At 32.0% G+C, this 24960-nt stretch overlaps 1 protein-coding gene across 1 annotated transcript in view; it reads right to left on the bottom strand.

Annotated features, from left to right (window-relative positions):
* Nucleotides 1-1403: 1403 nt before the first annotated feature.
* Nucleotides 1404-24960, bottom strand: part of LOC108903371 (larval cuticle protein A2B-like) — a 46893-nt gene continuing 23336 nt past the window's right edge. The window contains exons 2-4 of the mRNA XM_018705522.1: nucleotides 19143-19202; nucleotides 11680-11869; nucleotides 1404-1633 (exon numbers count right to left, since the gene is read on the bottom strand). Of these exons, the coding sequence (XP_018561038.1) occupies nucleotides 1506-1633; nucleotides 11680-11869; nucleotides 19143-19202 (378 nt within the window). The 3' untranslated portion in view covers nucleotides 1404-1505. The remainder of the gene's footprint in view (nucleotides 1634-11679; nucleotides 11870-19142; nucleotides 19203-24960) is intronic.

Genomic DNA, 24960 nt, shown 5'->3' with positions numbered 1-24960 from the left:
ATAAATCGCATTGTAAATACATTTTCCATATTTCAGCTTCAATATCGTAGAAGAGTGCCTTTATTAAAGGAAAAGATTGATGCACCAAAACTATTTTTCAAAATCTCCGTTCATTTTGGAATAAAAGTATGTTTTAAATATATATTTCAAATTTTAAAATAAGAAAAAAACTTATGCAAACATTAGTATTGTCAATTATGTCATACTGTAGTATAGTTTTTTATCCATGTTTAAGTAAATTTTCAAAAAATCGTCATCAGGTTATTCAGAACTGTCGTTGTAGATTCGTTTATAGACTAAAAATATACGACCACGTATGAGATAAAATAAATGAATTGGTCTGGTTTAGAATTGATAACCTATTTAAATATAATTTGGCAGTTTTTGTCGTCACCACCCTACTTTAGGGAGAAACCTTCTTTTTGATAAGATTTTCATTCTGTTGATATTATATTTTCTGAAATATTAGCTCTTCCTCGTTATCATTCAGCATTGTTTCCTTTTCGTATAACGCTGTACTTATCTACAATGCATTGTGTAGCCATTGTAAGCAGCAATTTACAGCTAACTTTCGTAAAAGTTTTAAAAAACATTTTCTATCTCTGGAAATATAAAATTTTTGTATAATTATATACAACATGCTCTTTTTATTAATTGTTAATACTAAATTTTATGAATCAGTAGTAAGATTTTAAATACAATTAATACAAAAACACCTGTTAGGTTGAAATTATTAAATAACTAATTATTAAGTAATTAGGTATGCAAAGTACCTACCTTATGTTGTTCTTTCATCACCCTTAACAAAGATAAGGGTAAAAAACAGATACTACAGAGAGAGAGAGTATTTGCGTAACTATAGATTTTTGGAATTAAATCAATGATTTAATTTGATAAGATTTTTCAGAAAAAAAAATGAGTTTATTTGAATTCGCTTAGTACCTACCTGTAAAATAAAGGAAAGAAACTTGAACACCTCTTGAATATGGTTTAAATTAAGAACTACCAGTATTTATTGAGTAATAAAAACTGAACCACTCTGTATAAGGAAATACTTTCTTTGCAAGTTAGAACTTTAAATTCGTAACTAACATGTTACTCCGGATATCTCTCTTTTAAAATATATGTACCAATTCTGATGTAATTGTTCTAAAATTTATTTTTATTTTTATTATTTTTATTTGATTAGAATTCCTGTAATATTGTCAAAGAAAAAGAAGCAAATAAACAAAATAGTCTGCGAACGTTTTCAATTAGGTGTCAATTCAAGGGCAAACCGATATTGGCAATAATCCTAGAGAGGATTGTTTTAATCAGGATTAGTACAAATGCCGGAACAGAAAAGTTGTTCCAAGAGCGAGCTCGTACAAGGCAAAAATAATTATGGCACCACGTAGGAACGATATACTTTATTCAAATGTTATTTACAGATAAATTTTGCTCCACCCATTCTGTTTAATTATGCAAATAAATATCAGTCTTTTCCTCTTGCACTTTTCCTTTGACTAGTGTGGAAAATTCGGATATTTGTCTTCAGCGTTAAATAGGTCGCTAGATATTAAACTAACTGGCACTGCTAAAACGACAGGATGAGAGAAGTCCTTTGGGAATCTTAAATGACCTTCAAGCCTGCCTGAAAATAAAAACATGATGCTCTCAGTTAATTCATAATGGCATAACGAAAAACTTATAAACAGTGAAATTCTATTATTTTTAAATAATACCGTAGATTTTAATAAATAAATGTTTTCTTCATATTTTCAGATCTATTTTTTACTCTTTCATTCATGCTATAACCCTAATAGTCCAGTTGGCAGAGGTTCGGCGTGTGTCAAACCTTGATAACCCGGAAATAACTACACAGGTCTACTTTAAATGATGAGTACAATAACAGGCTAATTTGCTGACAAAGTATTTTATCAGGAAAAAAAGTTATTAACAATTTAATCGTGAAAAAAATTTTTATAGTAGTTTTCTTTAAATAACTCAGCGGGATGACTTTGTACGAGAAAATGCTTAGGACATGATTTTGTTCGTAATAAAAATAGCTACAAAATGGCGGTGGTCCGATTACGAAATTTGCAATAACAAAGCCGTGAGATTGAAAAAACGGTATAAAACGTCAATTTTTTAAAGTTGCTGTAAAAATGTCAATTATAAACAAAAAGTGATAAAACTTTCAAAAACTATAATTCAATATATATTGTTGCGTTTGTGCACTGTATGAAAAAATTAAAGAAAAATAATTGCGAATGTGAAGCTGAACACTTACCCCTTATTTGCAGCAAGCATCCAACGACACCAGAATGACCAAGAAGGCACAAAATAAAAATCAAAAGCGTAAGCGAGCGGCGAATCGATCGTCTTGTGTGTACTTTTTCGAATGGAATACTTCACTCGCGGACAGGGTCTTCGGTCCATCCTCACACCTTTTTGCCGCGAGTTTTAATATTTAAAATAAAAGTGTTGCTAATTGTAAATATTATGTATAACTTAAAAACTAATTAATTGGCAGGACGCACCAACAATAATGACGCTAGATCCGAAAATCAGGAGAGCTAAACTCTTTGTTCTATAAGGTTTTATACATCCAATGTAAACAACAGTTTATTTTCTATACCAATAAAATATAAGTACTATTCATTCCCTTTATTTTATTCCGTTTGCATTTCTACTAATTGCAAGTTTTATATTTATACAAAATTATTCTAGATTCTAATATATCTCTACATTTATTCTATTTATGCTCACACTATGGTTTTTCTATTTATTAAGTCTTCAAATTTTGTATTTTTATTTATTTTTAAAATCAAATTAGTTCGTAATTTAATTTTTGCATCCTCGATAAATAAAATATAAAATACATAGATAGGTAGGTACAGAGGACGAAACTTTTATTGTATTTCAAAGGAAAAAAAATATTTTCCATTTTATTTGAAAAACGAACCATTTTCAAGTTAATATTTTTAAATAAAAAATAAGCTTCTTACGTACATTTGTGTAAATCGGGTAAAACTAGTGTTACGAATTTCGCAGAAAAGATATAACAATTTTTTTGTTGTAAATAAGGCTTTAAATACAATATCGTCATAAATCATTAAAAAACAATATTGGGGTAGAAATTTAAATCTTATAGAAGCAGTACCTACACCTAGGATAATTAAAAAAATCAACGCAACAGTTTTTTGGACTTTTGATATATTAATAAAAAATGCCTACTTATAACTTTTTTACGGTTGTTATAGGTTTATTCCACTTAAGGCTTATTTTACAATTTTGCCCGGAATAACTATACCCGACGAGTAAAATTATTATCGAACTCAAACAATTCAATTTTTTATTTTGTATGTTGCTTAAAGTAAAATCTTATTGAGAAGTTATGGAATTTGATGATTTGTCGCATAAAACATAAATGGACAACGGTTTTAAAAATAATATTTGGAAAGATAAAGGAAAAGAGATTAATGTTGTGGTAAGTAATTTTCTTTTTAAATTGCAAATTAGTGTTAATATATNCTTAGGCCGGTGTCCCATGCATCCGAAATCCGATGTACGATATCCGAAAATATTTTAATTCGTACGAATGATAATATTATAATTCACATGCATCCGAAATTAATCTCATAGAAATCAAGTATAGAACCATGGAATTTATTACAAGATGAAGATGAAACATTTTCAAATGACAACCATAAGTATATATTATAGAAAATATACGTTATATTATATTTTCTACATTCGACATTATAATATAACATTTATTTGACCGTAAATATATCAAACAACAATCATAGTATGTTAAAAACTTAAAAAGTGAGGATAAAAACATGCGATTTCGGAAAAAAGTTAAAATTATTTCTACTTTTTCCGACGTCGTATGAATTTTAAAATTTTCGGATGAAAATGAGCGGTAAAAATTTGAATGTATATTAACCAATAGAAACACTTTCACACCTTCGTATTGTCGGAATTCGGATGCATGGGACACCGGCCTTAAACAATTGTTATAATGGAATCAATAAGTTAGTAGCATTAATAAAATAAAGATATTGAATGTAAGTATTAAAATTTTGCATTTATAAATAGGTACATGTTTTTGTTAAAAACTTGTTTGCATTTATTTTTCTGGTCAATTTCTAAAATTTCGAGAGTAGCCATTACTGGGATATAAACTAAATACCGAGAACGATATAAAATGTAAGGGTATGTGACATTATTTTTTTGGCTTCAACTTACTTTCACTTTACTTTTAATACAGAATTTGAAAATCCCGAATTAGAAAACGAGAGGCACGTTACAAGATTGGCTGCGGTGTTATCTATTTCTGGTCATTAAACAAGTGACCTTTTAGATTGAGATGTTATTAGGCAATTTCATTCTGGGGCGTCTATTGATTTATATGAGAATTAGGCTACTATAGTGCAAATATTTGTTTCTGAACTAAAATTGGAAATAATAATTATTCTATACAGACATAATATATTGTAGACACTAAACCAAACAATTAAAGGGTCAAAAGAATTTCCGAAATTTTTCCGTGATTTTTGACAGACTGTATTTAAGTGAAAAATGATCGTATCGAGAATTAAAAATAGAAAATTTGAAGCTCTAAGATTCTAGTTTTTAGATCTTTCGGTCGAAAATTTTTAGGAGCTACGGTTATTATGCAATTCTAAGAAATAGCGCGACAAACAAATTTTGCAATTTTTTTATTTTTTTTCCGAGTTCACGGACTTGGAAAATTTTTTTTTTACCTAAGCCATTGCATGGACCAGATAGGTTGTCTATTCAGCTTTAATTTCCTTTTTTTTTTAATTTCGATACGACCATTATTCATCGAAATATCGGACTTTTAATGGAAAAGGATCCTTTTGTCTTCAATCATCGATATCTCGGCGACAAATAGTCGTACAGAGAATTGAAGGTCAGTTTCGAAAACTGGAATAAATTTCCTATAACATGCTGCCGCAACTTTTCGGAATTTTCTTTTTCGTCTTTTACACGAATTTAAAAAAACAGGAAAAGGGGGCAATTTATGTTTTTTTTTAGAAAATTGACGGCTGAATTAGAAATATTCACGAAACGACTAATGTTAAGCATGACTTTTACAGTTCGATATACCCAGGAGAACCCTGTGAAGTTTCATCTCGATCTAGCGAACCGTTTCTTTGTTTCAAACAGTCAAACTTTTCAAAAAAATTAAAGGGTCACGTTTTTTGAGATTAACAACAAATTTTTTTTGAGGTTTTCTCACATTTTTACCGCAAATAACTTTTAAATTGATTAAAAAAGTATATTATTTTTCGAAAAATTTTCAAAAAATTTTCGATTTTTTTTTTTGGAAAACCTTCCGGACATTGAAGAAAACAAAATCCAATTGTTTCCAGCATGATTCGGCTTTTCTGTGTTATGCTTCTGTTCATCAGCTTTTAATTAAATTAAGATTAAAGTTGATGCCCCAAACCAGATTTCGATCCCAATTCATACCGCATTTTGAGACTTTGTAATTAATTTTTGTGCAGCCTATAATCACTTAAAAAACAGTTTTTTTCAAAACTACCTTTTTTCTTCTGAAAATTGGGAAAATTTTTCGAAAAAAAATTTTTTTTCATCAATTTAAATGTTATGGTAAAAATATGAGAAACTCAAAAAATTTTTGTTTCCATTTTAATCATGATTATGAAGTGTTTAAGCTCAAAAATCGTGACCGTTGAATTTTCTTCAAAAGTTTGACTGAAACAAAGAGACGGTTCGTTAGATCGAGATGAAATTTCACAGGGTTCTCTGGGTATATCGAACTGTAAAAGTAATGTTTAACATTGGTCATTTCGTGAATATTAATTTAGCCGTCAATTTTCTAAAAAAACATAAATTATCCTTTTTTCCTGTTTTTTTTTACATTTGTGTAAAAGAAGAAAAAAAATTTCCGAAAAGTTGCGACAGCATGTTATAGGACATTTATTACAGTTTTCGAAACTGCTCTTCAATTCTCTGTACGACCATTTGTCGCCGAGATATCGATGATTGAAGACAAAAGGATCCTTTTCCATTAAAAGTCCGATATTTCGATGAATAATGGTCGTATCAAAATTTAAAAAAAGGGAAATTAAAGCTGAATAAACAACCTATCTAGTCCATGCAACGGCTTAGCTGAAAAAAATTTTCCAAGTCCGTGAACTCGAAAAAAATATAAAAATTTGTAAATATTTTTTGTCGCGCTATTAGAATTGCATGAGCTCCTAAAAATTTTCGACCGAAAGATCTAAAAACTAGAATCTTAGAGCTTCAAAATGCTTTTTTTTAATTCTCGATACCATCATTTTTCAATTAAATACAGTCTGCCAAAAATCACGGAAAAATTTCGGAAATTCTTTGCACCCTTTAATTGTTTGGTTTAGTGTATTCACCTAAAAAATTCAGGGTGTCCGGAAACTACCAGGATAATTTAATGGATAATTTCACTCATAAAGATAGTGTTACTAAGTAATTGTTGTGATACCTTTGTGAATTTTCAATATTAGTTGAATTATAAAACCACAGTTATTTTTATTATTTATTAAGATTTTGAGATGACTGTTCTCTAATTAACTGAATATTTTTCAAATTATTATTGGTTTATTAGAAATTGCGCTTACCAAAATAAATTATAAAAATATTAATACCCAAAAGGCTCAAATAGCCTTAATAGAATTAGACATATTTTTTTTTATTTGCAATTTTAAAAAAATAGTTTACCGACGACTTATTACTGGAATGATCTGCATAAAACTAAATAGGGAAATATAACCAATTTAAGACTTGGAAGATATTTTAACATAAATAGATCCCATATAATCTGAAAGTTAACAATTTAAGTTTTAGCGACTTTAAAGAAGATATGTCAACGAACGTAGTCGCATGATACTTCTGCCATATTTCTGCATTAACTATGAAAAGGCATATTTTTTATTATTGGAAAACAGTATATAGTTGTTTAACCAATTTTATGTCACTATCTTTTTTTGATTTTATACTGTAGCTTATAGGTCTTTTACAAAAAATCTAAAGTGTAAAAATATATTTCTTTAAACTAAAAAGTATTTGGGACACCTTAAAATTTTGAAGGGTTATTATTGTAAATATTTACATTATTTAACATTTATTGCTTATGCGGTTTTAGAAAGGTAACCTACAACGCATGAACTGAGATGTATGATTTGGTTCATACTACGTGTAGACGACCACAATCAAAGGTAATACGTCTAAATTACCTTTTAAAGGCAATATGTTGCATAACCAACAGATCATTATTAAAACTTTAATACATTTAGGTTTAGTTATTACTAAAAATGAAACCAAATAATGATAAAAAGTACGTAACTCTAACATAAGGGAGAGACAAAATGTTTTTTTCGTTTTGAGTAGAGTTCTACCAGGCTTGCTAAGGAAAAATAGTGAACGATATAAATCTTAGAATAGGTTAAAGAGGCCATACTGATACAAAGCAATTTGTGTATGTACTTCGTTATCTGTATTTTCCCAAACTGTATGTTTTTTATTTCTATTAGGTAAGTAATTGTATCTAGTTAATTAGATAGTCGTTTTAGTAGTGAGCGACTTTTGGTTCATGGTGAAGAACTCTCAAGCAATCAATGGATTGCTAGGAAAAATTCGTGAAAAATTCCGAAGGACTTTTCGCGAACTAAAAATCGTTCACAAATCAAACATATTTTAGATTCAGAGCAGCATGCTTAGTCATTGAGCAATTTGTTATTAACGTTTTTATTTACTTATTTAATTAGATACCACCACCCAAAAAAAAACAGTCGCAGAACGAGAAAAATACAGATTACAAAGTATATACAGGAACATTTTCTGTCAATGTGGTCTCTTTGATTTACTTTAAACTGCTTGAAAAATTATTTTGTCGATGACTGTCCACAATTCCGCTACCAAACCTGACCATACCTTTAGGATGAAAGATTTTCTTCTACTTATTCTGTTTTCATTAAAGAAATTTTAAAAATTATTTCAAAAAACGGAAAAATGTATCTCTATACAGAGTTGCCATTTTAAAAACATCTTCAAAAAGTCGGAATAATGTTACTAAGTAAAAGTTAAAAGCATCTTTAGCACCAAAAAAACGAGAGAATAATAATTTTTATAAAGAGAATATTTACAATTTAAAAATAGAGAAGATTTCATTTTAAATTAAATCATCATCATCATTAACACCCTGACACTTAAATAATTTTATATAATCATTACTTGACATTACATATTATCGTACACTCGGTATGTCTATTTAATTTAGATCAACATTTTAATGAGTGGGCTTTAGTGATAAATTAAGTTAAACGACTTGTGACTTCCTTCATTGTAAAGTTAACGTCAAGTTCTACTCTACTTATTTCAATCTGATGTTGCTTTCATCACCACTAAACGATGAACCTAACACATCCAACCACACATAAAAAGTCCAACAGTTAATTTGCATAAAGTTCTTATATAACCTCATCCGGAGCAATATCACAAATTAAAGCTTCTCACAAATTTGCATTTTTATTACATCAGATAGACAATTTTTGTAATTACTACCTTTACAATATCCTTGATGGAAATTAAGATTGTTTTATCTGGGCCGTTTTACAAAGTAGTTACATAACCGAATTATTTCGCGTGAAACCAGAAATTACTCATAAATATTAACACATATGTTTTATTTAAATAATCCGTGTCTTGTATCTTCATAGAGTGTTTAAAAACAATTTTTTTTAACTTGTAAAACATTTTATTGTACTTTCCTCAACCCAAAACAAGGTCATAGCTGGATTATTGAAAAAAGTTGTGAACAAAATTGTTTATAATTATGAACACATTTGTTTCTATTAAGGGACAACTCGAGAAAATATCTAAATTAATTATTACAGCATAGAAGTTTGCATTCCAAGAGAAACTTCTACGGTAACTGATTGTGGAAAATTAAAGAAGATGTTACAAACATAAACTGGTAGCCAAAGCTTGTTACATTCATTTACATTATGTAAATCTAGATATTATTATTAATAAACATGATCTTGATAAACAAAAAACTAAATAAACCAAACACGTAAAAAACTATAGGTATAAGCATATTACAGGTGAGTCAAGTTCAAAAAAATTATTATTTAGTAGTGAATTCCACACATCAAATACACCAACACATATCGAGAGAAAACACTGTACTGAACCGGTGAGAAAATGTACCTTTTTTATTTGAAATGAGCTCGTAGTCTGAATTTTAAAATGAGAAATGCAGATTTTATTATGGAGGACACTGCATCTTATTATAAGATCTTCACACATGCTCCCATCCTAATCAGGCTGCAGAATAAGAAGTGCTTAAGAATCATTTGCACAATTGTTAGTTAAATTTTAGGTTGCGCTTAAACTTCAAAGTAATTGCATAAGTGTACTAGAAAAGGTTTTCTTAAACTGCAAAAAAAGTATTTAAGACATCTGTAAAACACCTACTAAATTAATTTACTACTTAATCACGGCTTAAAAGAAGGGTGCCAAAGTCTTATGGGTCTTTAGACCCACAACGTCCAAGTTTGAAAAGTGTACGAAGTTGTAGTACTTGGTCTAGCAAAGAAAAATGCTAATAGCCATAACCCTCAAAATTGAGAGGTTTCTAAGATACTGGTTTTCAAAGCTGTTCGAGTTCAAAAGTTACACTGACCCACAAATGAAAAAAGCCGTGCGCAACGGACTAAACCATGGTATTTCCATGTATTTTGGTTCGCAAAACCTCTGACCTCAGTTTATTATGAATTTTTCAAATATTTCAAAAAGTATTTTTGCCATAAATGGTTACCACTCACGGTTAGTCTTGGGGTAGTCTTATAGTTTCTGTCATAACGAGCGCACATCATCCTAACGTTCTAAGTTCGTTATTACATTGGCAACATTAGCCACGAGTGGCTTCTGCACCTACCTTGTTTAAGTCTATAAGAATACCTATACAGAAAATATCATTCCTTCTGCAGGAGTCGCTCTTCCCCTATAATGCACACATTAAGTTTTTCCTCTCTATTTCTGATACGACTTATTTTACAGTAAAACGGAGATCACATTTGTAATTAGCATACCAAAAAACGTACGACAGTACACTTTTCTAAGACGGACGTATTGGGCCCAAACTTGGCACCCATCTTTAAGTAGTGTTAGTATAATCAGCCCCGAGACATAAATCTGATGGATATATTAGCAGCACATCTTTGGACATCTTCAGATTTCGCAAGGTCTTCCTTTAAAACTACTAAGATAGGATTCGATCCATCATAATAGCCTACTGCGTACTGCTATATATTCCAGCAACAGTTTATTTACCAAAGACAGACGAAACGTCCAAATAAATTATATCCACGGGTTCATCTGCATACGTAAAGTATGATGTCTATTCAATTAAATTCTGAAACAAATACCATGCAACATATCTAACAATTGAGAAACCATATTGAGTAGGTGATATAATGTTGTTCAATAAAAAAATGATTAAATTATTACGAATACATCGTACCATTAAGTTCCAAGCAACAAATTTTAGATTAAAATGTCTATAATTGTGGCTATAAGGTTTCCTACCCAATACAATCAGCTGTTTTGAATACCAGATCATGAAAACGACAAATGGAATAGAAAAGCATATAAGCCTATTAGAAAATCATGATCTGATGGACGGAAGTTAAGCCTTATAAATAAATAGTGACCCGAAATCAGAATAAGCTCCTTAGGGACAACTATTCCCTTATAGAGAAAAAGCAAATGATAAAAAGATTGCGGTAGGGAAAACAATATGTCTTGATTGGACACTGTAAGCGAATCTTTATGTTTGACATTTTTGTTCATTGATAAACATATTGAGACAGAAGGAAAACGTCGCTGAGCAGACAGACTACTGAACTTCATACAAAAAGCATTCATAACTTAAAAAAAATTAAAAATGTAGCTAGAAGATGTATAACAATTGAATACAATTTATATTATTAATATTAAAATTATTACTTATTTGCAGTGTTATACCCTTCTAAATTCATCACACAATCTTTATTTATTGTCTTACCTAAAAAATATACTAGTATACTATCTATCCTTCGGTGTAAATTTGTTATATTATTAAAAGCGTATAGTGTTATTTCTAATATATTTATAACACTAAGGCCCGGTATTTTGAGTCTCGGTTAAAGCTTGATTGATTCAGTGATTAGACTATACATATTTGATTTATTTTATAACTATAATCACAGTCTAATCGCCTGATTAGTTAATTAAGCCTTAACCGAGACTCAAAGTACCGGGCCTTAAAGTACATAATATAATCAGTAGTTATCATATATTCAATTGAAAATGACAAAGACATGTCAGCTTGCATTACGTTTCGTCTCCTTAGACGCATTCTAGAAATTACAATAAAAGTAAGGATTTAGCAATGCCTAATCATTTGCAGTAATGACCGTATTTCTAACAGATCAAATATTATGTAAATATGTAAATCAAATATATAAATCAAAAATATACGTAAGGACTGGCTTGTATCTACTTTATAAGATTTTTCTTTTATTAGATAGACAAGTACTTTAAAAGTATTGGATCAGAAAAATTCAATGAAAGTAGGTATATGCAGAATTAGATTACACTAAAGTTGTGGATATTACTTACTTGATATTTTTCGGTACTTAACAAAAGCTTTGAAGCCATTATCGGTGTCCACCTGGTACTCCACCACTCGTACTTGTCCATCTGGCTGCAAAAAGCTGTAGGAACCTCTGGTTACGTCGAAATGACGGTGTTCATTGTGTTGACTGATAATACCCTCAACATTTATTACGTAATTGAACGAATACGACTCCTAAACATAAAAGCAGATAACCTAAGTTCAAACACGAAAATTGTGTTGATAGTAAGAAAAACATTAAACGCACTTTTCTTAAAGGCAGCAATCAGAGCTGCTCTATGGGATTCGTTATGTATAATTATAAATTGAATTTGGTATGGTAATTTTTTAGATATATCTTGCAGTTTGGTAACAAGTGACATCTGCAGTTAATAATAGCTAACATTACCTTTGAATTAAGTTTGAGCAAATATATTTTCAAGGTTGAGTCGTTAAACTTATTTGAATATCAGTTATTACTCTCAGTTGCATATGTGCGTTCCAAAGTAATCAGGACTTTTTAAAAACAAGTATTTCTAGTGAAGCCATCCATTGACAATTACATACGCCGGAAAGGTAGATCCCTCTCTGAGGTACTTTCAAAATTTCATGACATTTGAATGAATAGAAACGGAGTTATTGCGTCTGAACTGACGGTATGTTTTTGGCATCGGTACAATAATGAGCATCGAACAAAGAGTATTAAGTTTTGTTTTAAACTTGGTAAAACTTTTACCGAAAAGTTTCTTTTAATGAACCAAGTTTATGGTGATGATTGTTTATTCCGTGGCATGAATGGTGTACGTGATTTAAAAATGGTAGTGAGGACATAAATGATGAGCAACCGAAATCCGTGATCACCCCAGATTCCATTAAAACTTTGCGTAAATTCAAGTATCAGCCAAATCTTCATTGAAATTCATAAAATTGGAATTAAGCATATCAAAAACAACAATTTATTGCAATTTGGCCGAATATTTGGGCTCCAGCAAATCAGAAACAAAACAGTTTTTTTTATGTACTTTAATGAGATTAATAAAATCTTAACAATGAATTTTATTCATAATCTCTTAAACAGTACAGTATAGTAAGTTACAGTACCACTAAAATTTTAAGTAATAGTAAAAACAAGGTAGGGCTACTGAAAAGTGTTTGCAGGGTTTATACGACCAAAAAATGTTTAAAATTCAACATTCGAAAGACATTATTAAGGATGCCAAAAGAGGACAAAAACTTCCATTACAACATTGTGACTAGTGATGAAACGTGGTGTTTTCAACATGATCGAGAAACCAAGCGCCAAAGTGCCGAGTAAACTGCCCAGACCAAAAAATCTCGTTTGCAGAAGTCAAAAGTGAGGACAATGTTGATTTGCTTTTACGATTCCAAGGGCATTGTCCTCAAAGAGTTCATTTCACCATGTCAAACCATTAATGCGTTTTGAAGTGTTTGGTGCATCGTTTTCGTCATAATCGGACAATACGTCGCGCAGAAGGAAGTTGGCGTTTGTTGCACGATAATGCGCCTCTCATCGATCGACACTTGTGACCGATTTTTTTTACTAAAAATTGCATTTTGACTGTCACCACTCCACGTATTCACCTGATGTGGCATCGTCCGTCTTTTACCTTTTCGAAAAAAAAATATTTGCGATGAAAGGAAAGCCTTTTGTGGACGTAAAAGTCATCCAAAAGGTTTGTACCTACATCCTGAAGAACATCCTGGCTGACGATCTAAAGCACTCATTCGAGATGCTTTTAGACCGTACATATCGCTGTCGGTAGAGGACTATTTGGATAAAATAAATCTTTTTGTTTTTCTTATTTTTAAAAGATCTTGTTCATTTTGGAACTTTGTATATTATTGATGAAAGTACTTTTAAGTTGTTCTTTATGATTACTATATCCTTGTAGGGTCATACTTCATACATCCTTCACAATCCTCATCGTCGACTGACAGTTATTCCACCATTATTTTTGTATTATGTTTTCAATTAAAATAAATGACAAATAAAAATACTGTATTAAGTGTTCATGTTATGTGTCCCTTAAGAATCATTCACTATCTTCACTTTTACATTTTCCAGGCTCCAATAAAGTTTTATCTTGAGTAGTTGTACTCAAAACTAACCTAACGTAAAACTATTCTTTTATTGGGATAAGAGAACTACATAAGGAATTTGTTGATGAAATAACCAGTGTCTAGTGATATTTCGTAAAAACTTAATTAGAGATAGTAGCTAAAAGTGATAACTTGCACTATTATCCAACACTTTTAAGTTGAATGACTTCAGAACTTTATGAACAATCCTGAACATCTGGATTACAGAAACAGACAATTAATTTATTATGTAGTAACTCAAACTAGTACTTATAAAATAATAATCATAATTACAGCTTCCGCTAAATAAGGTTTGCATAGTTAATGAAACGTATTCTTACTATTGAAATGCTAAATCTAAGAGTTTATAGTCACTGGATTTAAGTTGAACTAATTGTTATTATAATTCTTCTTCAAAAATTGAACTAAACGTACCTATGTTTTGAATTTTCATTTATAATTAAGTGTCTATACACAGAGTATCCAGAAAATGCGTGTACACTAAGTAACTTAACATTTTATTGAAGGAAATGGAGAGAAAAGAAAAATGAATATTGCACATTTTAAATTCAAATATTAAAAATTAACATTACACACAAAAAGGAACAAAAAGTAATTATAATAATAATGTAAACATTTAAAAATTATTAGAAAGTATTAGGTCCAATAAAACTTCTAAATGCAGTTACTCGGAAGAATATATACAGTGCGTCCCAGAAGTAACGCAAAAAATTCATATTTCATTTTGTGTTGAGTTTTCACAAAAACGCTAAAACACGTCAATTAGTAAATTAGAATTGTCGTTTTGTCACGTTGCTTAAACCTTTTTTGCGCTATGTTTCATAAACCTATGACGTCATCGACATTTTTTTTAAATAGCACCACCTAATTTTTTAAGCATAAATGGATAGTCCTTTTGAAGGGAAATACGTCGATATAGGGTTTGGCCTACTTTACTTTGACAGGAGCGAAAAAAAAGCCAATGACTGGAATGGACATGGTTTAAAATAACAACAAAAGTAGGTATCATAAACTGATGCGAGAACAGTGCCACAGTATAAAATGGAAATTTGGGGATGTTTTGTGTTTTGGTTGATTGTAGGTACGTTTTTATGTACTGATATGTTGGCGTTTGCGGCGATACGACGAATGGCAATGTGTGGATTTTCAGTGACAGCTAAACATAACATTTTGCCTATCATTTTCTGTCACTGTCGTTGGCCTTCTAGATCTAGACACATTTCTAACATGGCCAGCGTCTTCAAATTTGGGTACTAATCTGCATACTGTACACGGAGGTATTGGTTGTTCTGGATACTTGGCATTGAATAATTGACATATTTCATCATAACTACGGATCCTATATCTCCGTATTCAACCATAATTAGGATTTCAGTTCTTTGTTTCTCATTTAAACACAACACCATCGTAATGTAAAGTTATGGTATTTGTAACTGTGACAATGATATGAGGCACTATTGCATTCGCTAACTGTCGTCTTCAGAACAATGCCTACATAGCCACTGTGATCGGGTGTACCTACCCAATCTACATAAAAACATGTGCCAACAATCAACCAAAACAGATTTTTTGCTATAGCACTGTTCGCGCATAAGTTTGTGATACCTATTTTTGTTATTAATTCAAACCATGTTCATTCCAATCGTTGGCTTTTTTTTCGCTCCTGTCAAACTAAAGTAGGCCAAACCCTATATCGACGCATTTCCCTTCAAAAGGGCTATCCATTTATGCTTAAAAAATTAGGTGGTGCTATTTAAAAAAAATGTCGATGACGTCATAGGTTTATGAAACATAGCGCAAAAAAGGTTTAAGCAACGTGACAAAACGACAATTCTAATTTACTAATTGACGTGTTTTAGCGTTTTTGTGAAAACTCAACACGAAATAAAATATGAATTTTTTGCGTTACTACTGGGACGTACATATTATATTTCAAATAGTTTTAAGTTTTGAAAATCATTTATTAGGTCTTGTATTTTTATGTTATTTCAAAGCTATTTCAAATTAATTCAAAATATTTTCCTCAAAATCTTATCGAATGAAGGCAAGCAATGTTTTTTGATAGCAAATATCTAGATATCCAAAAAAATGTCTAACCTCACAGACAAAATTCTTAACATCATTTGATATTAGGAAAATTTTTTGAATTTATATAGACTAGCTTAGTATCTTTAAAATAGAGTAAAATTACAATATTTAATAGTAAAATACATAATTAAAAAAAGAAAGAAAGTTGTCCAATACTTTCTAGGTACTAAAGAAACAATTCACATCAATACGAGGTCTATTCAAAAATTAACCGAACTTTATCTTTTAAAATTTATACATTATTGTTCCCTTTCTTCTTCAAAGTACTCCCCTATCCATTGTCATGGTGCAACTACCATGTCTAGCCACAACTCTGATCTCTTTTTGTAAATTTTTTCACGTAACTGTTGTAAAACGCCTTGGTAGTACACACAGTTCACTATTTCACATTGAGGCAAGAATTCAAAATGTATAATTTCATTAAAGTCGAAAAAAATAGTGTGCTCAAAAAGTTGGATTATTTTCTGAGGAGACCTCGTATAGTCAAATTGTCAACAATTTTAACCTTGTCTTTTCAAATGTATTTTTTTTTTAAGGTTTTGTTCTATTAATATGTATTAATTCCATTTGCAATAAGGTTCTCGAATAAAAAATCCTCAAAATGCAGAAGTGGTTAAGATATTATCTGTCGTGGCTATTTTTGTGTGTTAGTCGTTGTCAAAGGAGATGTTGCTACAACAGGAATTTTTACAATGTATTTCTCTAATGATTTTGTGTAATGATGTCGGGTATGCATTTTTCAATGAATAATATTTAAATATACAGATTAGCCCATCGAAAACGTACCGCAAGGCATTACAGGGTAGTAAAGAACTTTTCGGCAAAATCCAAAAACAGGTCAAATTTGTTTCTGAGGGGGACAACTTTTGGCGCAAAATGCATAGCAAAATCTTCAACCCTCTAAGTGGGGGTGCCATCCCCCAAATTTTTTTTAATGGGAATTGGGGTCAAGTGGGGGGTCATTAGAAAGGGCTTTTAATTCTCTATACATCGATTCTTACTTTTTGAAAATCGATCCATTATTTTAGAAAATATGCAGCTTTGAAAATACGAACAATATTTTTGACGAGAAATGCGAAAATCGATTTAATTTTACTTCAAAACTTACGGTATTAGCTTGGTAAATTCCTTCAAAAGAATTCGCTTTTTTTTTTTCTGATTTGCGAATTCTTTAGCCTGATTTTGGTGAGCAAAAAATTGTCCGCTTTTTGTTTCGTATTTAGATAGGCCACAAGAAGTTGCTAGATAACTGTCTTGTGACTTGTAGTTGAAGAGTACCAATACTGCCGAGTCTTTTAAATTGATTAATTATGGTGTACTCAATTCCAGAAAGAGTAGAAATTATTGAGCTTTTTTTCAAAAACAATGAATGCGGAAATCGGGTCGCCGAACTGTTCAACCAACGGCATCCTGAGAAACATGCGTCTGGAAAAATTGTTCGCGAATTGGTGGCCAAATTTCGCGAAACTGGCTCCGTTCATAACAAAAAGAGGCAGGTTGAAAATCCGGTACTAAATGAACCTACGGAAATAGCGGTATTGGGGCAAGTGGCAATGGATAGTACGCTGAGTACAATGCAATTGGCTACTGCGACAGGAGTGAGTCGTACAAGTGTCCAACGAATATTAAAAAAATACAAATTCCATCCTTATAAGATTCGGCTAGTGCAAGAGCTAAATGAAGACGATTTTGATCGTCGTTTGCAATTTTGCGAAATAATGACTGAACGAGCGATAAACGATAATTTCCTCTTTAATGTGTGTTTTTCGGACGAGTGTACGTTCTTCTTGAATGGTTTAGTGAATCGCCATAATTGTCGTTACTGGGCTGATACCAATCCAAGGATTTTCCATGAGACACACTCCCAACACCCCCAGAAGTTGAATGTATGGGCAGGTATTTTTGGAAATTCCATTGTAGGTCCTTTTTTCCTTCCTGGAAATTTGACAGGCGATATGTACTTGGATTTACTACAAAATGTCATCGACCCAGCTCTAACAAATATCATAGAGGACGACCCTGCTTACAATGAACACGAACTGATTTTCCAGCAAGACGGAGCTCCTCCACATTACTCGCTCAATGTGCGCAATTACCTAAATGAGACGTTTCCAGGACGCTGGATAGGACGAAGAGGTGCAATTGAGTGGCCCCCTCGGTCACCCGACTTAAATCCTTTAGATTTCTTTCTCTGGGGGCACATTAAAAGCAAAGTTTACAGCACTCCACCTGATACCTTGGAAGATCTGCGAGGACGAATCATTAATGTATGTCGCGAAGTAACACCGCAAGTGCTCCAGAATGTTCGACAACGGTTTGAAGACAACCTGTATCATTGTATGCAAGTTGGCGGACAACATTTTCAGCATTTACTTGACTAATACCGTAAGTTTTGAAGTAAAATTAAATCGATTTTCGCATTTCTCGTCAAAAATATTGTTCGTATTTTCAAAGCTGCATATTTTCTAAAATAATGAATCGATTTTCAAAAAGTAAGAATCGATGTATAGAGAATTAAAAGCCCTTTCTAATGACCCTCCAATTGACCCATATTCCCATTTGAAAAAATTTAGGGGCTAGCACCCCCACTTAGGGAGTTGAAGATTTTGGTATGCTTTTTAAGCCAAAAGTTGTCCCCCTCAGAAACAAATTTGACCTGTTTTTGGATTTTGCTGAAAAGTTCTTTACTACCCTGTAATGCCTTGCGGTACGTTTTCGATGGGCTACCCTATATAATTTTTAAGTTTTACTTTAGATAATTATTAATTACTAGTTATTGCTGGTATAATCCAATGCTACTGGGGCATATATCCTAAAGTAGTTGTTTCCTGCAATATCATTAATTAAGCATCTTGCTTAAGAGGCTAGAAAACTTTTATATACCTAGATTTTTGATATCAAACAATATTGCTTGATTTCATTTGACATAATTTTTAGGAAAATTTTATTCAAATTAGTATATCACCTTTAAAATAGAGTAAAAACCAGTTGACTATCCCAAAAGTGGTCAAAACCAATTTAGAATTTAGTAAATTGACACAAACTGATTTATTTTAAGGTAAGAACTTTATAGCTTTACATTGCACACTTACTTTCTGGACACGCTGTATATGAACAAAGGAATTTCTAAAGTAATTTGTGGCAAGTACGTTCAGGGAATTTAAATGATTCTCCATACAGCTAAAGCAGACGTATCTAGAGATATGCTGAAGTACTTACGTACATAAATTGTTTCTAGTAATTGAGATTAGTCACTCACCTCGTTAACCGCATTACACCATCTTTGTTCCACTGATATGACTGCTGATAAAACAATTGCCTAGAAATCAAACAAAACTAATGAATGCCCATAAGCTACAGAATACTTAAGCAACCTAACATTAAGAAATCAAGCTGCTTTTCAAACATGTAATTCAATTGTCTTAAATTTCAGTTTGTATACTCGGTTCCCGTAATGATGGTAATTTAAGAGAAAAATAAATTGGAATTAACAATTCAGCAAGAATTTATAAGTACAAGTTATACACGATTTTGATAAAGTTAGGGATAAATTAGATACTTTTGAAACAGGTCGATTTATCTTCTTCGATGACTTTTTTAAACAGAACTCGTAATTGTTTACATGTTATCAGAAAGCCCTGTTGATTATACAGGTTCGGAAAGTCTCCATGGTACATCGGCCGTTACGTGAGAGCGATAAAGTAAGTCATAGAACTTCGTGCGATAGACAAGGATGGTTACATTGAGGACGTTTCATAATCTGAATAGTCAGTCCTACTTCTAACCCGAAACGGGCTGTGACTATTCAGATTATGAAACGTCTTCACTAAAGCCATCCTTGTCTATCGCACGGATTTCTTTACTTTACTTTGTCGCTCTCATGTAAGGGCAGATGGACCATGTGGATTTTCCAGCCCTGTATATTCAACAATCATATTTTTAACATATGAGGTGCTATTATTAGTCCTCTTCCGACAATCTACCGATTTGTATCATTTAAATATTCCCTAATATTAATGCATATTTGTCTATAGTGCCGTCAGAAAATTTACAAGAGGGGAAAGATAATATGCCCTATTTTACTGTTTTTATAAAAAAACGAACAAAGTCTGGTATATAAAGGAAAAGCAAAAATAAAGATAAAGCAATCATTTATAAAACAAAATTAATAAAAGGAATAAAAAACTTCAATCTTTTGTCTTGAGTAAAAGTACTTCTTCAATAAATTGATCAGGGTCACATTTGTTCATTCAGTAAGCATATTCCGAATAAACGCTCTCAAATTATTGAGAACTTCTTCAGATAAATCCGTTAGACCAAACTATTGAAAACGACAGTGTATATGGAATCGCAAAGCTTGGGTTTATTAGAAACTCAAACTTCAAAAGTTTCTTCACGTGTAATACTTAAACCGTCCTGAAACTAATAATATATGTAGAATTGTAGATATAAAATACGCAATGACACGTAAATATGTTATTTTTCTATTTCAAAAATTATAAAAATCCCAGGTCTGTGCTAAAAATATCCAAACTACATGAATTTGCTTTGATGTCATCAATAGTCTGAAATCGACGCCCTTTCAGCGCTAATTTTAATTTCGGAGATAAAAAAATCACAAGGAACCAGTATGGCGAGTAAGGAGGGTGGAGGAGAACAGTAATCTGTTTTTGGCACAAAACTGACAAAATGACAAAGCTAAGTGTGCGGGCGCGTTGTCGTAGTGCATTTTTGCGGATTATTTCACGTAATCCTTGAAAAATGGCTTGATGGTACACACGGTTCACTGTTTCACCTTGAGGCAAGAATTCGAAAAGCACAATCAGATTAAAGTAGAAAAAACATTGGGCATCACTTTGACTTTGGACCGAAACTGACATGCTTTCTTGGGGGCATGGATATCCATTGCCAATCCAATTTGGTGATTGAACTTTTGTCTCAATATCGTATCTGTAAACCCAACATTCGTCTCCCGTAATGATCCGTAAAACAAATGTTTCATCGTCATTGAATTGTTCAAGGAGTTACAGACAAACGTCCTCACGATTTTCTTTCTATTGTTTGGTCGTCAAGCGAGGAACAAATTTCGCTGCATGTTCAATTTTTCAGTAAACATTGCTTGGCACCACCCAATTGAGATGCTAACCTCTTCTGCAATTTCTCTGACAGTTACTAGGCGATTTGCACGCACCAGATCTTTGATTTTTTGAACATGGCGGTCATCACTTGAAGCCGACGGCCTTCCTGGTCGAGGATCATTTCCAATTGAATGATGATCCAGAGCATCGTTGTTTCCAGTAAATCGCATATTTCAAAAATTGTCACCAACACTTAAACACCGTGCACTTATATAACAATATCTCGAAAATTAAATGAGATATCAACAATCCAACAACATCTGGTTACGAAGGAGATTATACTCAACGTAATGCTACCAACCTCATAACACTAAATGTTACACAGTTATTTTCTGAACAGACCTCTCACACCCCCATTATGTTAACCCACGATAATAAAACTCAGACAAAAATATTGAATAGAAAAATTTGTTACTTAAAGGGATAAAGCCAAGTGGGATACTGATCTGGAAGTGGTTTCCAACCCTTTGCAAGATTAGTTATATTATATTTTCTGGTATATTGTCTATCATACTGCATATATTCAGGGTGTGGCGTGTATAATCTATAAAAATTGAACTATAGCTTCCTGATGTTATCTATAATATAAAACTCTTACACGAAAAAGTTCTATCTTCGCGCTTTTTTTTGTAAATTAAAGTTCATTTATTCAACGAAAATGAAGGCCGACCCTGTATTATTTATTAAAAACTTTGGAAATGATTTTATGCGACCAGAGATGCAACTTTATATTTTAAGTCGGTATAATCTAATACTAGTAATACTAAGAAAAGGTTAGGTTACATTGTCAAAAAATATGTGCAGTCAACTGATTTTCTGTTTGTATTGAATTCATTATTCACTTAATTATTAAATATTAAGCATCGTCCATCGACCCATCAGTGTTAAAAGTGAAAGATTCCAGACAAAAGCTTTTATTTTGTAATTCCACGATGGTGACGTGTAATTTTTTAGTTTGTGCACAAACTGGTTTTACAATGAACCGAGAAAACAATGCATTTACTATTTCCGAATGTGTCGATATGGTGTTAGTGTATAGTGCAGCCGAAAAAAATGCGCTCATGGCGACTAGGTTGTACCAGGAACGATGGCCACAACGTCACCCCCCCATGTGCAAATACAATCCTACAGTGCGTTCAGCGGCTGCGAGATACGGGAAATGTTATTTCTCAAAGAGAAGGACGTGGTCAGCAAGTAAACCTTAATGTTGAAGATGCAGTGTTGGAAAATCTTGACGAAGACCCCACAATTAGTACTCAACGACTCGCACAGCCAGTAGGAACCTCATCTCGTACCGTACATCGCATCTTAAGGCGCCAGCTGCTGCACCCGGATCATCTGTGATCAGTTGAACAGCTTTTACTACCGGATTGTGATTTTGCAGATGGTTCTTACGGCAATGTGCCAATCAAGTAGACTTTCCTGCTTATGTTTGTGTAACAGATGAGGTGATATTAACCCGCGATGAGGTGAATTTCCATAACATGCACATATGGGCCGATGAAAATCCTCACACGATCGATTTAGGTAAATGTTTGGGATGGCATAATAGGCGATGTACTCGTGGGTCCCTATTTCTTTGAAGGACTAACATATGCTGATCTTTTGGAGAACCGGTTCTGAATTATTGGACGATGTGGCATTACAAGTTTGGGCACGCATGTTTTATTTTCAAGATGGGGCTCCTCTACACAGTACTCGAGAAGTAACGACAGTTTTAAATTAAATGTTTCCTCAGCGATGGATTGGACGCTTTGGTCCTGTGCCGTGGCCACCTCGGTGACCCGATCTAACTCCAATGGACTTTTATCTTTGGAGTCACTTGAAGTCATTGGTTTACAATATTGCTACGGTGGAAGAATTGCGAAACTGTATACTTGAAGCTGCTAGCACAATTAGGAGAATACCTGGAATTTGGGAAAATATTTTCCAAAATTGGGTGCGTCGGTGCTATGCCTGTATCCGCGCTAATGGGGATCAATTTCAACATTTTCTCTAGAAATGGTAAGTTTTATTTCATTTTGTTTCATATTTTAATAGAGTTTGTTTAGCGCACGCAGTTGGCAACTACAGATGCTTACGGATGTGGTTTTGTTTGCGAACTCTTGCAGTAACAACAATGCATTTAAGATAGTAATTACTATTAATTATTATAATAAGAAAATATCAGTATTTTTTAACATCTGGTTTTCTTAGTTTGTACTTTTTGTACTACAAAAATTGAGAAGTATCTTTCTATCTTTCAACGACGAGTTGCTGGTATACAGCACGTAACTCATCGTACAGCACACAGACAAGACCGTTCCAGAGAAAATATTTTGATCCATAATTGAACTTTAATTTACGAAAAAAAAAACGCAAAAATAGAACTTTTTCGTATAAGGCTTTTCTATTACAAATATCGTTATAAAGGTGCAGTTTAATTTTTATAGATTATACACGCCACACCCTGTATATTTGATGATATAAAATACAAGGCTAATGTTTTTTACATTCGTTTTTTTTTATATTAGGGATGGAATTAATTCCCTCATGGATGTAAATTTAATTTGCATATATTTCTTTGTATTTCTCAAAATATTATTTGAAAATGTTTTCTCAAAGTATTTACAAATTGTTGCATTTCATTACAAAGCTCTACCTTATCCTCACTATTTCACTCTAGTTTAGCAAATGTTTTAGCTGATGACCTGTTCATCTTTTTGGGCCGCCGATTCGCATACAACATCAAAAAATTCACAAAACCTATGTACTCATATCTCTGATACAGAACTTTTTTTGTGGGGCTATGTTATTAATTTCAAAAAATAGTTATTCCCAAATAAAATGTAGGTAACTAAATATTGAAATAAAATTTTAAAACGATGAAACTACTCACATTTATAGAATTTCGATAATTGTTAATATTTTTATATAATCTGTGTCATCCCTTCACCACTTTTTTTTTAATTTTTAATACGAAATTCTCTCTAGATCATTCAAAGAACAGCAAGAGAATTTAAAAAATTGTATTTACACTGCATTCGTATTTTGCCAAATATATTCGATTAAAACTTTATCGTATTCCATCCATATCTACTTATATGCCCTTCGAATGAGCATTGACTAACAAGCTAATCAATGAATGATTTCACAGCTACTTATTGATACATAAAATGATAATATCGTGTTCGGAATTTTTACGTGGGATGTTACAGTTTTACTTTATAAGGCAGCCGAGGTTAACTTGTAATAGCAAATTCAATTCTTGATTTTCACCGTCTTTGTCATGCCATCGATTACATCGTTGGTCCAATTTCGTGACTATAGGTTGCAAAACCCAAATTGGTTCACTGTTCTCGGGGGCTATTAGAAACTGAAACACAGTGAACGTGCCGAAATCGGAAAAAAAACTATCGATGAAAAAGCTAGGTCATACTGTTCAAATACAATATGTTCAACACATTTTTTTTATCATAAATATTTAGTTGTTCATTCCACTTTTGGATGAAGAAGTACGGTAAATTAAACTCAGTCAGTGGTAAGTGACAAAAGTGCCTAACAGTTTTCTCCCACAATGTAATTTGGAACATCTAACTATTATTTCAAAATTCATAATACTTAAGAAACAAATGTTATGATAGAGATTTGTACAAAAATATTTTACTTAATCAAAATGATCAAATGGAAAAATAACCACGAGAGAAAACTCGTTTCTAAATTCAGTCTGTTTTTATATGACATTTTATGTCTTTTAATTTACTACTATTAATAAGATTAGAGAAAAATATTTTTGTCTGAAAGTTACTCTATACTCTATCGCACAATGGTTGTATATGCAACTAATGCAAAAATTAAGTTTTTTCTTGGCAGGCAACACGTAAGTACCAACAAAAGTGTTTTGCGAGTTTTGTGAATTATACAGGGTGTCCCAGAAATGATGGGCAATCTCTCGGATAT

This window comes from Anoplophora glabripennis, unplaced genomic scaffold, assembly GCF_000390285.2.
Source record: "Anoplophora glabripennis isolate ALB-LARVAE unplaced genomic scaffold, Agla_2.0 scaffold75, whole genome shotgun sequence".
NCBI classification, from domain to species: Eukaryota; Metazoa; Arthropoda; class Insecta; order Coleoptera; family Cerambycidae; genus Anoplophora; species Anoplophora glabripennis.
This window is presented reverse-complemented; position numbering and strand designations above follow the sequence as displayed.